This window comes from Sprattus sprattus (assembly GCF_963457725.1).
Source record: "Sprattus sprattus genome assembly, chromosome: 11".
Classification (NCBI taxonomy): Eukaryota; Metazoa; Chordata; class Actinopteri; order Clupeiformes; family Clupeidae; genus Sprattus; species Sprattus sprattus.
This window is the reverse complement of record NC_137909.1, coordinates 32,585,447-32,598,571: the sequence shown is the minus strand read 5'-3', so window position 1 is coordinate 32,598,571 and position 13,125 is coordinate 32,585,447. Positions and strand designations below refer to the sequence as shown.

The 13,125-nt window shown below is 40.9% G+C and overlaps 2 protein-coding genes across 2 annotated transcripts in view; both read right to left on the bottom strand.

Moving 5' to 3' along the window:
- ptprq (protein tyrosine phosphatase receptor type Q) overlaps positions 1-3,168 on the bottom strand; it is a gene marked incomplete at both ends in the record, with an annotated part of 82,993 nt that extends 79,825 nt beyond the window's left edge. The window contains one exon of the mRNA XM_080847635.1: positions 3,133-3,168. Within this exon, the coding sequence (XP_080703761.1) occupies positions 3,133-3,168 (36 nt within the window). The remainder of the gene's footprint in view (positions 1-3,132) is intronic.
- Positions 3,169-5,634: 2,466 nt separating this feature from the next.
- On the bottom strand, positions 5,635-12,704 carry LOC308372480 (uncharacterized protein; the record flags this gene model as incomplete). Its single annotated transcript, XM_080847634.1, has 3 exons — positions 5,635-7,225; positions 11,489-11,528; positions 12,611-12,704. 3 exons carry the CDS (start codon positions 12,702-12,704, stop codon positions 5,635-5,637), a joined length of 1,725 nt encoding a protein of 574 aa, XP_080703760.1.
- Between the last annotated feature and the right edge of the window lie 421 nt (positions 12,705-13,125).

Sequence of the window (13,125 nt, the reverse complement as noted above, 5' to 3'; positions counted from 1 at the left end):
GAAACAGTGCAGTCACTACCGAAACAGATAAATTGAACTTGAAAATTTGGTAAAAAATTCATTTCTATGGATTTCATTGTGAAAACCTTCAAGAAATATTTGTAAAAATACTCTTCAGAGAAGGGAAGGAAACACAATCTGAACAGGTCAATAATAATACTTTTTTACTATAGTAAATGTGATGTTTCGGTAGTGACATTTTTTGGAAGAGGAAAAACATTCCAACACATTCTGAAAATACAATATAAAACTTGACTGTTCTTTTACTAGATATGTGAACTTTAGATATGGTACAATATACATATGGACAAAGTTTTGGGAATAAACCATAAAAAAATTCAAAATATATCCGACGTGACTTTGCATCAATTCGGTAGAATGGCCCATATATTTCATGACCACAAATATCGGCAGCAACACTCAAAACCCCATGTCACACACAAAATATCAAGACAGGTTGCTCTGCAATACATTCAGTTTAGACTTACCAAGATGAGGCATGCAATGGAATAGATGGCTGATGTTCTGTCCATGAAGTGTGTCGTCAGTTTTATGAAATAAAATAAAAATTACAGACGAAGGGGACGAAAGTTCCAAACATTCAGCGCAATCCTCACGTTTAATGACCTCCACAGTGACTCGTCAGTACCGAGCAGGCTAGTTGGCGGAGGGGGTGCGATAAACATCCTCTTCTGTCTGAAACACTTGAGGATCGTAAAGCCCAACGATATCGATAAGCCCATATGACTAACTAGTTACTGAAATACTTTGGGTTTGGATGAAAAGGACGCACGGAATGTTTAAACTTGAACAACATCACTTCATACGTGAACCTCTTGGCGGTCCGGCGCGTGAGCCACGCCTCTGCATGCCAGGCAAAATAAAGTTAAATCGCAGCGCACATCTCCTTCTAGAAAACAGGGTAGGCTCGGAGTCAGCCTGCCCAAGACGACAAAAAGGAGGCGGACTGAGGGTTGAATACTTATGGACGTTTCGAGAGGCAGTCTGTGTCCTCCATTGCACAAACGTTTGAATTCAGCGCCTTTCCCCATTAAACTGCGCCCCGTCTAGCGGTGAGTTAAATCCCAGTTTCATTTTTGGTCATCCGGTAGGAGTGCTGGTTGCCATGTCAACAGGCAACTACTCCAGACATTTGATTCGCTAGAGGTCCCCTCAATATCGGGTAATGGGAGGGGGGAGGGAACAAAAAAGCAGAAGATGAAAGAATTAATATTTTTTTTTTGGGCTTATGAAAGCCTAGTTTTGATTATTAACTAATGATTAAGGCCCACATGGAGAGCTTAACAAATGCCCAAAACCACCTCTGGGCCACACCCTCGCTTCAGTACTGGCCAAATTCTGACTGGGACTTCGGCCCAAAACTGGCCCAAATAATTTGCCCTGGCCTAGATCTGACTCACACTGCCAAACTGATCTGGCTGAGAGTTGGCTCCGTCCCGGCCAAATGTGCCTGAAAAGAAACGCAAATTCAAAACTGGTGGTCCGTTTAAAAATTTAACTTTAATTAACAATTATAAATACAAAAATAGCATAACAAACTATAGCAATTCCAATATAACAACAATAACAAAACAAAGAAAGATTTTTAACATTTCTATACTGATTTAGAACATATTTGTGTAGGCTACATATTAACAGAAACATAATTGCATCTCTTTCTTTTTGTCTCTCTCTCTCTCAACATACTCTCTTAAACAGTAATTTCTATATTTTTTTATATTCCGTGTGTGTGTTGGTATCTGCGTGGGTCGTAAGTAGGGATGTGTGAGTGTATTAGTGCTTTAAAGGATACATTTGTATTTTTATACCAGGACCTGTTTGGGGGTTGTTTGCGACCATTCACGATCCATCCATGTCGTAGTTTTGAGAGTTGTTGCATTGGAGGGGGCTAGTATAAATAATCAAATTGCCATCTTGGCCTGGGCCTCGTTTCCCGAACGCGCACTTAGCCTAAAAAGAACTTGAAATCGTTCGTAAGAGGAATCCTACGTTGCAGACCGGTTTCCCGACACGGCACTTAGCTTAAGTTTATCTTTTGTTGAGAAGAATTCTACGTGTGGTCAGGACCAGTAGTAACTTCACACTTAGCGATGCAATCCAGTAGTAACTTAACACTTAGCAATGCAATCCACCAGGGGCGTTGTTCGGCCTATTATAGAAGAAATCCAAACGATGTTTCTGTGTATAGCACATCATGAGAATGTCATTGTTTCACCTGCCTATTCCCATCAAAATAGAAATAAAGAATATTGAGTATTTGAAAATAAAGATTAGGCTATACAAAACTAGTGCAGTGCCCGTAGGAATTATGCATTCTGTAGTGTTAGCAGACATAGAGCTGTTGGGTAGTGTAATGGCAAGACATATTTGCACTCCACATAGGTACAGGTTACACTGAAGTATTATTGTGATGCATGTTTCCTTTTCATTAAGAAATGTGTTAATGGTAGCCTTTTTGGAGAGTTACCAACAAATAAAGTTTGAGATTATGTAGTGGATGCAGTTGAATATAGATGTCAACGTTGCTGTCTAAACTATAAACTAAATGTCATAAAGAAAGAAATGATTTAAAATTAAGTTATGGTTGAAATAGGATCACTTCTTTATTGTAAGGGTAAGTGTAGGGTAAGAATGGTCATGCAGTTGGACTCAAATGTAGGTTAATTTTATTGAATGTATGTAGCCTACTGTACTGTATGACTTCGATGATGCTAGCTTTGACAGCCCACTCTCAGACAGATCGTAATAAATGTCCTTACAATGGGAACACAGTTTAAATACTCTGCTGGAGATGGCGTTACTATCCCCGCCCCGAATTCAGTGCACAGTGCACGTTCGATGCATGCATAGGCTAGCTAATTTCACAGCAATTAACGTAAACAGGTTAACATGACGTAAACAGCTCCTAAGAGATACTTAAGAACTCGTGCACGTTGCGCTCGTGCACTTGACTTTAAGATGATGTTCGGGAAACGCTCGTAAGTAGAACGTGTTATTGAGTCTACGATGTCGCCAAAATCCACGTAGGCCGTTAAGATACGTCGTTATCGGGAAACGAGGCCCTGACTGTTTATTTCACATGGGGTCTATTTTTGACAATACTTCACCTACCTTGAGCGTCTGCTGCTCAATATACCTGCGTAACATTATGCACAGGTGTATTGATTTAACATGTTCCATACTGGGTGTAGCGACCCGGCTCTTAGGCACATTACAAGAAATCAGAGAACACCGGAAAGTTTCTTATATACAGTGATTTATTTCACAAAGTTCCAGTCACAGTAACAACGCTCGAAACAGTCAGTGTGTTCCCTTGCTCCCTGAGTTCAGGGAGTGCAGGGTTCTTATAGGACACGGACACGCCCCCCAGGTGGTTGATTATGGGCAGCTGGAAGACAGAGTGAAAACAGCCACACAAGCACGTACGCACTCAGATCACACACATATGCATTCACACACACGCATACACGCAGACAAAATAGGAAGAGCTGGCGAGCCCAAAGGGATTCGTCACACCGGGTCTCTACTCTGGATTGGCTGGTGGCTTCTGGAGCTCAAGCCCAAATGTTTTCTTAAAAGCCCCAAATCTTTTTTAAGGTCTCTCTGTTAGCCCATTCCAATCAACAGAATTAACACCTGACTGATACTGCTGGAGTCAAAATAATAGAGGTAAGACCTCAATAGTAAAGGCTTTATTGTGAAAAGATTGTTTGGTGTTATTAAACATTTGTGATCTTGTAATCAGAACACTCTAATAGCAGTATTACTGGTACACAATCAATTAAAATCCTGCAGCATTTTAATTAATTGTGTACCAGTAATACTGCTAGAGCAATCTTTTCACAATAAAGACCACCACCCCCAAGGCTCTTGTAAATCATCATATTTATATCATATGATTTACAAGAGCTTTGGGGATGGTGGTCAGATTTAGGCAGTTTGTGTCAGGGTTCTTCTCAGGGATTGAACCCGAGATGTTGGGTTTGGGGAACCAGCGCTTAACCCAGTGGTCTACAGACAGGACCCAGTTGCAGGATGTCGTTTGGAGTTTAGTTTCTTTTTATTTTCAAAAACACAAAAGATACTTCCACCGGAGAAACTCCAAAAACACAAAAGAACAGCAAAAAGCATCAACTAAATAATATACTAAATGTAGACAATGTCACAAAGACAAGAAGCAGCTTGAGAGCTGCAGCAAGACTACGTGCTTGAGAGCACAACCAAAAACGCATGGGGACAAAAAACAATCCAACGACCAGAGAGCGAGCAGGGAAACTAGCCAGGTATTTAACTCCAGGCTAATCAAGGAAAGTGGCAATACAGGACAGGTGAGGACACACAGAGGGAAACTGGCGAGAGCACACAATTGGAAACAGGTGAGGGCACACAATCACAACAAAAGCACAAGTGGACACACAATCACAACAGAAGCACATGAGGACATATAACAAACACGGAAATCACAAAGTCCTTTTGGCCACCAGATGCCGCCAAAGTGGCAACTTATGGCAATCGCTGCCCAAAGTCCTGACAGTTTGGTCATTCTACCATGCTCTGATCATTCTCATTTTTAATTTGGTTTGGGACACTAGATGGCGTTCTACCCTAATTGGGTTCACACAATATACTGAGGGTGGGAACATTCATGCAGGTGTCAGGTGTTGCTGGACGGAGAGGGAGCACACACAACCTTTTGAGCGCTACATTGTATGGCCAAAGGTCTGTTACATTGAGTCATTAAAGTGCCTTTTTGGATGTATGGACACCTTTATGATGAGAAATAAAATACCATAAGTGTGAACTTGAACTCAAAGTTTAAACGTTATTTTACGTGGAACAAGTCAGCGTGTCAATCAAGTGCTCTGTCAGCAATCCCTCTGGGCTTTAAGTGTAGACCTAGCCCATCCAGGGAGTGTAAGGAATGAACTGACCCTGAGAGGAGAGGTAGTGAACACACACCTTCAGGACACTTCACATCTGGCCAATGGGCAACAGATGACAAAATAGCCATTTGGCTAACAGACATTAATTGTGAGCTGATTAATTTGATTTTGTCCCTGAAAAACAAAAAAGATTCAAAATCAAAGCAGCTACCAAAGAGGTGAGTAAGAGTGGGAAGATGAAGGGTAGTGCAGTCGACTCCAGAGAAAGAAATCTATAAATACTAAACCAACGTCTTATCATGAGTTTAAAAATGTGCAATATTAAAATGGAGTGCTTCTTTTTATAGTGCCTTGGTAAAAGAAATGACAAAAAAGTGAACAAATATATTTATTTATCAGCTGATAACAGCTTTACAATGTGTTTTGACTAAAGTATTAACTACTACATATACATGCACATGCAAAAATCATCACAACTGAGGAAGAAACTAAAGGAAACCAACAATTCCTTTCACCACCAAAATAACCATGAATGGATCAGAAAGAATGGACAATGATCACCAGTGATGTTAATATTGTAAGATTTGACTGTATAGTGAAAGACATAAAGCAACATTTATAAATCTGAGAATTTCATATTTGATATTTAAAAAGTTATCACATTTATACTAATAATTATAATGAAGTAATCTTGTCTGTCTGGTCACAATGACAATCTTCTCTTACATCACTATTTAACTGCTTTCACTGCTGCTCCAGCAAAGTACCGCATTGCTGCCAGACATCTGTTATCCTCATGACTGTTCATCTCCTCCAGTTTCTGGACCTTCTCTGAATCTCCTATCTCCGTCATCTTCTCAATCAGGAAGTCCAGGTGGACCTGAGTGGACAGTGAATGACGATTCAGGGCGATCTGATCCAGTTTGACAACATGTTGGTAGGCCTCTTCAAGCACCGGTAACCACCCTGCCCTCAGGTCTTCCATTTCCTTGTCAAGAGTTTCCAAAAGTGTCGACTTTGTCTTAGCCTCTGTTTCATATTTATTTTTAAGCTGTTCGTTGCTCTTCTGAACTTTCCTTGTCTTAGTCACCCAGATCCAGTTGTCTTTCACATGATCTGACACTGCACACTTGTTGGTACATTTAGTACAGCAGCCTTCTTTCATGACATCACAATTTTCAGCACTCTTGGCCTTTGTGCATCCAGGATAGTGACAGTTCTCTTCACAGACAGTACAGCAGGTAGCTCCATCATTAAACAAACCCAAACCCCACTCCCCACTAGAAGGGATAGATTGTTTTTCTTTGTAGGCTTCGTCAACTTCTACAGTGAACATCTCATTGTCCTTCATCTCTTGTTGATGTTTCTCCAGAGCTTCCTGAATCTGCGTGATTTCTTTCTGTTTCTGTTCAGACAGTCTGATTCTTTCTTTCAAGTTTTGGATGCAGGCAGTCAGTCTGATGCGCTCCTTCAGAACCTCACGAGTTTTCCCCAGTCTTCGAGGTTCTATTTTTGCCAGAAAGCCTGCAAACTCTCTCATTCCTCTCATTGAAGTTTCATGAGCCGATTTTAAGGCACCTTTGTCCTCTCTTCGATCTTCGGTCAGGCAGTTATCAAACAGGAAGTTAGGAGGCTGATCCTTGTCATTTTTGGCACACTTAATTTGAACAGTTTCAAGAAATTTAAGAACATTTTTAGGTGGTCTACCACTTGAGTGTGTAATGAGAGCTACGATGTTGTCCTCTATGTCTTTTCCAAACAAAGACATCAAAGAATCAAGGATGTACATAAGTCGGTCAGTCAGTCGATTATCTGTTGCCTTCAGTACCAGAGCCACTGCATTAACTTCAATAACTCCATCGTCTGATTGAAGCAAATCATATAATTGCTGACTGACGATAGCATCTTTTTCGACCCCGTGGGTGTCTCCAAATCCAGGTGTATCGATGAGGGTCAGAGAGAAGGGAAGAGTTTCATCTTCATAACCAAAGATCTCGTACACGATAACATCTGATGTTTGACATTCTGATGTATCCGTCTCCTCGACCTTAATGAGCTCAAACTGGAGGTTATCCTCCCACTTCACTCCCATGGCATAGTTGGCCAGAGCATTGATCAGAGTAGATTTTCCTGCTCCTGTTTCACCAACAAAGAAGATGGTTTTATTGAGCTTTCCCACATTTTTTTCACCAAGAGTCATTATTTTCAAAGTTTCAAACATCTTTTTCTTTGGTCTCAGCTGGTAGACACGAGGAGATCCTGAAGGGATCAGAACACTTTTGGAGATGATGTCATCGAATTTGGATGAGGTGTTACTAGTCCTGAAAAGCAAAAGTACAAATTTGCTCAATTTTGATTTACACTTTCAGTAGATATTATTTGAACCTGTTTTGTATTTATAATAAAAAAACACATCAAATCAAATCTAATGTGATGTGTTTTGGAGCCTGGAATGATACTCTGGCTGTTGAGAACTAATTAATACCACTATCACGTTTATAGAGTACTATGACCAAACCATATGGTGTTTTCTGCTTTTCAGCCCTCAACATTCAGGTTACAGGCGTGATGTTATGACCCATCCACACAGGAGTGATGTTATGGGTGTGTGTGTGTGTGTGGGTGTGTGTGTGTGTGTGTGTGTGTGTGTGTGTGATGTTATGACCCATCCACACAGGCGTGATGTTATGTGTGTGTGTGTGTGTGTGTGTGTGTGTGTGTGTGTGTGTGTGTGTGTGTGTGTGTGTGAGTGTTTATGACCATGTCCAAACTGTCAAAATATGAGTCTAGTCCACTAAAGGCACGAAAGTGTAACAAACGTTGCATCTGCATCTGCACTTGCAATGTTACATTTTACACTAAGAATGCATTTAAAGTTTATAATATATTTTATTTGACTATTTCTGTATTGCCTTTGAGAACAGGGAGGGATAGAGTAGCAGCTTACAGAGTAAAAAAAGAAAAGTGTGTTCTGTGTGACTTGGGGTCTTGTCCACTATGTCAGGGGCGTAGTTCAGGTGACATCACGCTACAGTTACAGTGATTGATTGGAGGAGAGGCGTAGATGCAAGTTCCTCATTAAATCACGTTATGAACGAATTCCACTTGTACCAACAACAACCTGAGCATTATATTTGATTCCACACTTACATTTGAACTACATTTAAAATCATATAAGAGCTACTGTTACCGCATTGGATTGCCCAATAAATCCCTGGACAGCCTGCCAGTCACCCTGGTATCACATCAACCCTCTCTGGCTCTACCCAGTTTCATGTTACATTTAAAGTTCTCTTTTTTTGTTAAATCTGTAGCTGTGCTTATGTTACTCACGATGCCATGATGCTGTCCGAAACCGAGTTATCTTGTGTCTTGCGAAGTGTCAGTGCAGCCTGGTCTCTGGATTGAAACAAGAACAAACATAAAAAAAGTAAAAAAAAAAGAAAAGTGTGTTCTGTGTTACTTGGGGTCTTGTCCACTATGTCAGGGGCGTAGTTCAGGTGACATCAGGCTACAGTTACAGTGATTGATTGGAGGAGAGGCGTTGACCATTCACGCAAGTTCCTCATAAAACAACACGCAAGTTCCTCATAAAACAACATGCAAGTTCCTAACCCTAATTCCTCTTTAAATCACACTATGAACAAATTCCACTTGTACCAACAACAACCTGAGCATTATATTTGATTCCACACCTACATTTGAACTACATTTAAAATCCATCACCAAGGCCGAATCTCGATTCTTCCCCTTGCCCCTTTTGCTTTGTCTTTGTCTTGTCTTAACCCTAGCACTTGCAAGTGTAAGGGCTAAGGGCTGAAAACTTTCCCCTATGAAATGAGACGCCACTTGGTTTTGGGTACGTCATGCGTGACTGTATGAGCTATGAAACTAGCGATTAAAAAAAAAGTCTAATGAAGAACATGGTTGCAAATATATATATATACAACTGTGTAGAGCACGAAACAAGACTGTCGTCATTTTTAAATTAATTATAGGCCAAAAATACTTACATGTAGTGTATGTAGACTCTAGCTGGCAAGCTACCATATAAGCCAATGGAGTGGTGGTATACGCGCTAATTGTATCCTAAAACTTCCGTTTGAAAGCTTCAGATAAGACCCACAATACTATGCATCGTTCGTGTAGCACATTTCAGATCAAACCGAGTCATTATAAACATATAAAAAGTTGTGTAGATAGCTTTATTCATGTAAAATATTCCTCGCTTCAAGCCGCCATGTTTTTTTGAAAATTCCCGAACTGGTTTCACTATGTGCTCTGGGATAGCCCTTGGAGGAGCAAGTGAGCTCTCAAATGATCTTAAAAATAAGGGGTACATAGCACTCAATCTTATCCCTTAATCTTGATCAAGTTAGGTATTGAGACACCACTAGCTCTCACATGAACGCACAATTTCAAGGGTAAGGGGGAAGATAAGGGGTAAGGGGAAGTATTGAGATTGGGCCCAAATCTTCTTTCCTCCACCTAAAGAAAATCTCCAGACGCCAGCCATCACCTCCTGACTCTGTTGCAGAGACCCTCATTCATGCCTTTGTTACATCATATCAAGGTTACTGTAACCTCATTGGATTGCCCAATAAAGCAATAAAGCTTAAACAGTGTGATGACCTTCTGGCCTATCCCTGCACAGTGTGATGACCTTCTGGCCTATCCCTGCACAGTCTGATGACCTTCTGGCCTATCCATGCACAGTGTGATGACCTTCTGGCCTATCCCTGCACAGTGTGATGACCTTCTGGCCTATCCCTGCACAGTCTGATGACCTTCTGGCCTATCCCTGCAGGAGTCTGATGGGTGAAGTTGGGCCATCATGGAGATGCAGCTCACAAACTCCGTACCTCCATCCAGCTTCCACCTTGTTTGGTTTTGTTTAGTTTGTACTTAGGTTCATTTTCCATATTTAACCTATTTTCAGTTACAACTCATGTGTGGCCAGCTTGTGACAAAACAAGAAGATAGCATTTTATTAAACCTGTAACTGTGCTTATGTAACTCACGATGTCATGATGGTGCTTGAATCAGAGAGATCTTGAATCTTGTGTCTTGTGAAGTGTCAGTGCAGTCTGGTCTCTGAATTGAAACAAGAACAAACATATTTGTGGATTCAAGGATTCTACAAATGTTAACAATAAATAAAAAATAGCGTAGAGATGTTTTAAGGCAGATGGCGATCCATCAGGTGGCAAACATCACATTCATCACTTTCAATCCAACATACATCACAAGGTACACACAATATGTACAGATCACAAGTTGGGCTATAGAGGTAGACAAAACACTCTAGGTTCTAGAAAGAGGCCCATTTATGCAATTAAAATGGTTTATTGTACATAACAGTGAAAATGATTCCCCTCCACACCAAAATATGCTGCATATGAGGATTGAAAGCATCTAAAGTGAATAAAATGACTGAACGACTAAAGAAGAGGCCTTCTGAAAGCACTCAGTAGAGTTACAGTATGACCCAGTGTTATTCTCCTCTCCATTATCACTGATCTTGCCGTATCAGCACAGCCATCATTGTAAATAATATGCAAATAGCTTAAGGGCAAATATATCGTTCTCTTTCATCATGGTCCCGTTCTTATCTGTGTTTGTGCTCATCTCACACATTAACCCCTGAATTTGTCATTATCAATTCATCTAAATAATATTTTCCTCCATTTGCCTCCATTTTTGGTCATTTTTTGTAATACGGACTGTAAAACCTATGTGGTTGAGCGCAAAATATAAAAGTATAATCTGGCTTTTCAAAACAATACCCCTTGGAAGTTGGTGGTGACCTTTAATGACATGTAGAAAAAATTATGAGTGAATAGCTCAGTGGTGAGCTCCAGTCACATTTAAACTTTGCCCCATTTTGCGAGAATTGGTATTTTTTTCTACTGAGCTCCCTCTAAAGTTGAGGAATAAAGCTCACTTTTACTCCACTGTCTTAAATACAGTTGCACTTGGAGACCCTTAATAGTACAAGCGTATTTGTTGACAAGCTGAAGGATATTGAACCAGCGAAGAAAACGGCAGAAGCCAAATAAGCATTTAGAGTGACAAGATAAAGTAATATCACAAATATAATTTTTGTAACATCGCTGACATAACTTATCGTGAACGATAAAATAAGAATGACATTTTATTATTCCGCTGAATCAATGCCATATACATTGTTTTCTAAGTGTTTGTCCAATGTATATCAAGCATGTAGCCAACAACATTTCATTAGATTACCCTTTCTCCCCAGGGCAGCTGTGGCTACTGATGTAGCTTACCACCACTGGTATGACTGTCTGAATGAATGGACTGCACCGGACCACTCTGTAAAGCGTCTTTGGGTATATAGAGAAGCGCTATATAAAATTGAATTGATAGATTTATTGAGTGTAACTAATTACAAGCTAGCCGAGTAGGTTGTCAAGGTTGCAAACCTCCAAGGCTTATTGGCGTGAGATTGCCCCCACCTCTAGCGACCCAAATCTACCAGACCAGTTCAATGTAGTCTTCACAAGGTATGAAGCACCCCCCCCTTCATCATCCCGCCTCCCCTCCCCCGGCCACCTCCTCACCTGCTCCACTGGTCATCACTGAGCATGAGGTTCGGAGGTTCTTCAAAGGCCAGAACACCAGGAGAGCGTGTGGGCCGGACATGGTGTCACCTGCTACCCTCAAGCACTGTGCCAGCGAGCTGGCTCCAGTGTTTACGGACATTTGATATCAGTTTCTTAATTTATGCCGTGTTCCTTTCTGTTTCAAATCTTCTGTCATCATTACAGTGCCAAAATAGCCCAATCATCAAAAGCTATCATAGAGAGTGTGCTTACATGGCTCTAAGGCCAGGCTTCAAAGAGTTGCATGGGCAGCAGAGCGTATCATTGGCTGCCCCCTTCCCTCCATCAAGGACCTTCACAGCTCCAGATCCCGCAGGAAAGCAACAAAGATCACGGCAGACCCCTCACATCCTGCCAACAGTCTCTTTAACCGTCTCCCCTTTGGATGGCGATATAGGGCCATCATGCCAAAAACATCACGTCACCTCAACAGTTTTTTTCCCCCAAGCAATAGCCCTCATAAACAGCTCTTACACATGAACGTTATGGCACCTCACAGTACTTTATTTAACATTACTAGGGTTGCACTACCTCAATTCTTATTTATTATTTTGCTCATACTGGTACTATCTGTCCTTGTATTGTTGTTCTGTTTTGTCTTGTTGTTCTGTTTTTGTGATGCTATAACCTGCATGGAGAATACCAAATTAAATTCCTAGTATCTGTATACATGGCGAAATAAAGTTGAATTGAATTGAATTGACAAAGATTGGTCAAACTTTTTGATGTGAGATTAATTTATTTATATGCCAGCCTGAGACAGGACAGGTTGGTGACTTTGGGCATCTGGAAAAACTACAAATCTCTGTGAGACAAAGATGACAACAATAAGGTTACAGCCTACGTCTCATTCTTTCATAAATAATATTGACAGGGATGTTTATGATGAAAAAGTCGAACTCTCCTACTACAGCCAATCATCAAGCAAGTGCAACACATGACATACTCATGACATAGCAAGATGGCTAACTAGTCCAACAGGAAGAAGGCAAGCTTGGCATCTTTAAGTAACTATTGGCTCTCACCAACGACTAAAAACCAATACGAGAGTGACTCCTTTTCAGTGTCTTGTTCAGTTACTCCCTATTCTTCTCTTCCCGCTTCCTCCAACAACATCTTCCTCTGTTTCTTCGTGGCCTCTGCCCTGATATCCATACAGAGAATACAGCGCCATTTTGCTCAGCTCAGTTTACCAAGCAGCTAAATCCACTGACTGAATAATTGACTAAGAAGTAATGTTCATTAAAATTACCTGTATCTTGTTGTGATCACCTGGAACGGCACGACATGTTACTGGTGCATGAGTTTTGGTTGGGGTATTTGTATTTGTCCTTGAATAAGATGCTGAGATTCTTACACAAAAGAGAACACCAGAACAGAGTCCACAAGACTAGCCACAGAGAGACTGCCCTTGTGACTGCTCAGGTGCTCTTCTTCTATGTGGCTCCTCCTCTGTTCTTGGCTTCCTCTGTGAGTGGCTATATTCTCGACGGTGTATTAACTCCTTGTGGAGCTCTTTTACTGTGGACTGAACCTTGGACCCTAAAGTTTATTGGTTATAAGGTTTATTGTTCTTAGACGTCATGTAGTCCAGT